General features: G+C 54.4%; 1 protein-coding gene across 1 annotated transcript; it reads left to right on the top strand.

The window, feature by feature from the left end:
* Positions 1 to 279: 279 nt before the first annotated feature.
* On the top strand, positions 280 to 2,157 carry LOC117984516 (uncharacterized). The gene has a single exon (XM_034971149.1). The coding sequence runs from the start codon at positions 280 to 282 to the stop codon at positions 2,155 to 2,157; it is 1,878 nt and encodes a 625-aa protein (XP_034827040.1).
* Positions 2,158 to 2,491: the final 334 nt, after the last annotated feature.

The raw sequence follows: 2,491 nt of genomic DNA, 5'->3' as shown, positions 1-2,491 counted from the left end.
CCCGGCCTGGGGTAATATGGTGCCTGTGCCGTGGTGTTGTGGTATACTACGTTGCCTGTGCCTGCTGGAGACCTAGTGACACTAAGTGACCTAGGGACTGTGATAAATTAGGTTAAGATAGACTAAAGCTAGGTTAATTAAGCTAGGATAGTTAAGTTAAGCTAGGCTAGGTGTTTATATTTGTAGGCTAGGTTGTATTTGTTCCCTTGATTGCTGACCTGCATGGTTTAGCTAGCAGGTCGCCCCCCCCTTTAGGTACAGATGAATGACGGAACGAGTATGGAGACGGGTGTAGCTGCTGCTCGCAAATTGCGAAGTCAAGGAGTATTGCCGGTACCAAGAGACGACTCTCGAACCCGGAGTCCGCTCCGATCAGGCCTGGAATCGGATCCAGACTCTGAGAGCTCCAGGGCCTCATCCGTTAGCCGTGGTAGATCGAAAGGCCGAGGGCGAGGCACAGGGATCTCCCGTGCTAGAGCCAGTCTCAGAGAAGCGAAGGAAGAGGCCAAAGAGGAGGCTTTCAACCAATTCCTACGAGATCGAGTGTGTAGCAACAAGGTGTCTGAGCCTGTCTTGGACCCTGAAGAAGTTTCTTTTGAGCTCCGAAAGGAGGACCCCATCCAACTCAGCGCCGAGGAGCTGCGAGCTGCTGCAGGAAAAAGCGTAGCGAACATAGTCCAGGTTGCCTCTAAACCAGGGCACCTCAAGGGCCCATACGCTAGACTCCTTAAGGACTCAGCAGCCGCTCTCCAGGGGATGGTGGATGCTCTGGCATCTAGGACTGAAGCCGAGGAAACCCGACGACTAAGAGCTGACAATGGCCGCTTACGCCAGGAGGTGGAAAACCTCAAAGCGGAGTTAAAGGCCCACCGTAGAGAGTTTAGTGAAATGAAGACGTCCATGGTGGCGGCGAACACCTCGTCCGTCCCCACCTTAAGTGAGAAACTCATTGAGGAGCTAAAGGCGTCCATTGTCACCTCAGTAGGCGTCATGCTGGATGCCCGATTCGCCGGAATCGAAGAACGACTTCTGCCTGAGAAGATGCACCGTCCACCCTTAGCAGGCGACAAACAATGTCAGGAAGTGGCAGCAACTCAGCCGGCTACTGCTCTTCCAAGTGCTCGGATGGGCCCGATGACTCGGAGTGCCACAGCGGCCTCAAATCCCACGAGTTCCGAAACAATTGCTGGACCAAGTCGAACTGAGGCAAGGGAGGTCACTGACTGGGCAACCGTCGTTAAAAAAGGGAAGAAGAGCAAGAAAGCCTCTTCATCCACTGCCAACGCCGCCACCGCCGCCCCGTCGAATGAAACTGCCGCCAAACCAACTCAGTCGGCTGTAGCAAAACTTAGGTCCCCCAAAACCGCGGCGGTCGTAATCACATTGCAGCCAGCAGCAATAGAGAAGGGGGTAACCTACGCTAAGATATTGGAACAGGCAGAGCAACAGGTCAACCTGGAAGAATTTGGCATAGGCGACGGAATAAAAATTCGCCGGGCGGCCACAGGCGCAAGACTTCTAGAGCTGCCTAAGGGTCAGACGGCGGAACAGGCTGAATTGCTAGCGAACAGGCTCCGCACGGTATTAGATGGCGTGGCTAGCGTGGTTCGCCCCTCTAAACTAGTGACCCTTAAGGTGACCGGCCTTGACGACTCTGTCACAAAAGAAAAGTTAATCGCTGCCGTCGTGCGAGTCAGCAACTGCTCCACGCAGTCGCTTAAAGTTGGAGATGTGCTATCCGGGCCTAGAGGGGTGGGTATGGCTGTCTTGCACTGCCCCATTGAGGTGGCTAAAGTGATCTCTGATGCCGGGAGGCTGCGAGTTGGCTGGAGCTCTGCTGAAGTTCAGGTGCTAGAGGAACGCCCCCTGCGCTGCTTCAAGTGCCTCGGCATTGGGCACACAAAGCCTGTCTGCCCATCCGCTGCAGACCGAGGTGACCTGTGCTTCCGGTGTGGGGGCAGCGGTCATAAATCGCTGGGATGCACAGCCTCCATGTGCTGCCTAGTGTGCAAAGACGCAGGTCTACCCTCAGATCATGTAATGGGGGGTAGGAGTTGCAACCCTCCCCCAGTAAGGAGTAAGATGGTCCTAATGTCTCAGCCTGCCACCAGCGCTGGTTGCCATCAGGCGCAAGAGGAAGCTGAAATGTCATCATGAATCAGTCGGGTCATTTAAACTTTCTCCAGTCGAACCTCAACCACTGCGCTGGGGCTCAGGATCTCCTGCAGCAGTCTATATTGGAGTGGGGAATAGATCTGGCAGTGGCCTGCGAACCATATTATATTCCTCCCCAATCACACTGGGTTGGTGACTTGGATGGCTCGGTGGCGGTTCTGACCAGAAGTAATACCGACATTCCTCTTACGGTATTAGAAAGAGGCTCCGGGTATGCGGTGGCAAAATGGGGGGAATACGTAGTGGTAGGCATTTATTTCTCGCCCAACCGCAGCCTGGCGGAATTTGAAGTCTATCTCGACTCTGTCAGGGCAGC

The sequence above is a fragment of the Maniola hyperantus genome, chromosome 8 (genome assembly GCF_902806685.2).
Source record: "Maniola hyperantus chromosome 8, iAphHyp1.2, whole genome shotgun sequence".
Classification (NCBI taxonomy): Eukaryota; Metazoa; Arthropoda; class Insecta; order Lepidoptera; family Nymphalidae; genus Maniola; species Maniola hyperantus.
Note: the sequence above shows the minus strand (reverse complement) of the source record. Positions and strands in the feature narration are given on the sequence as shown.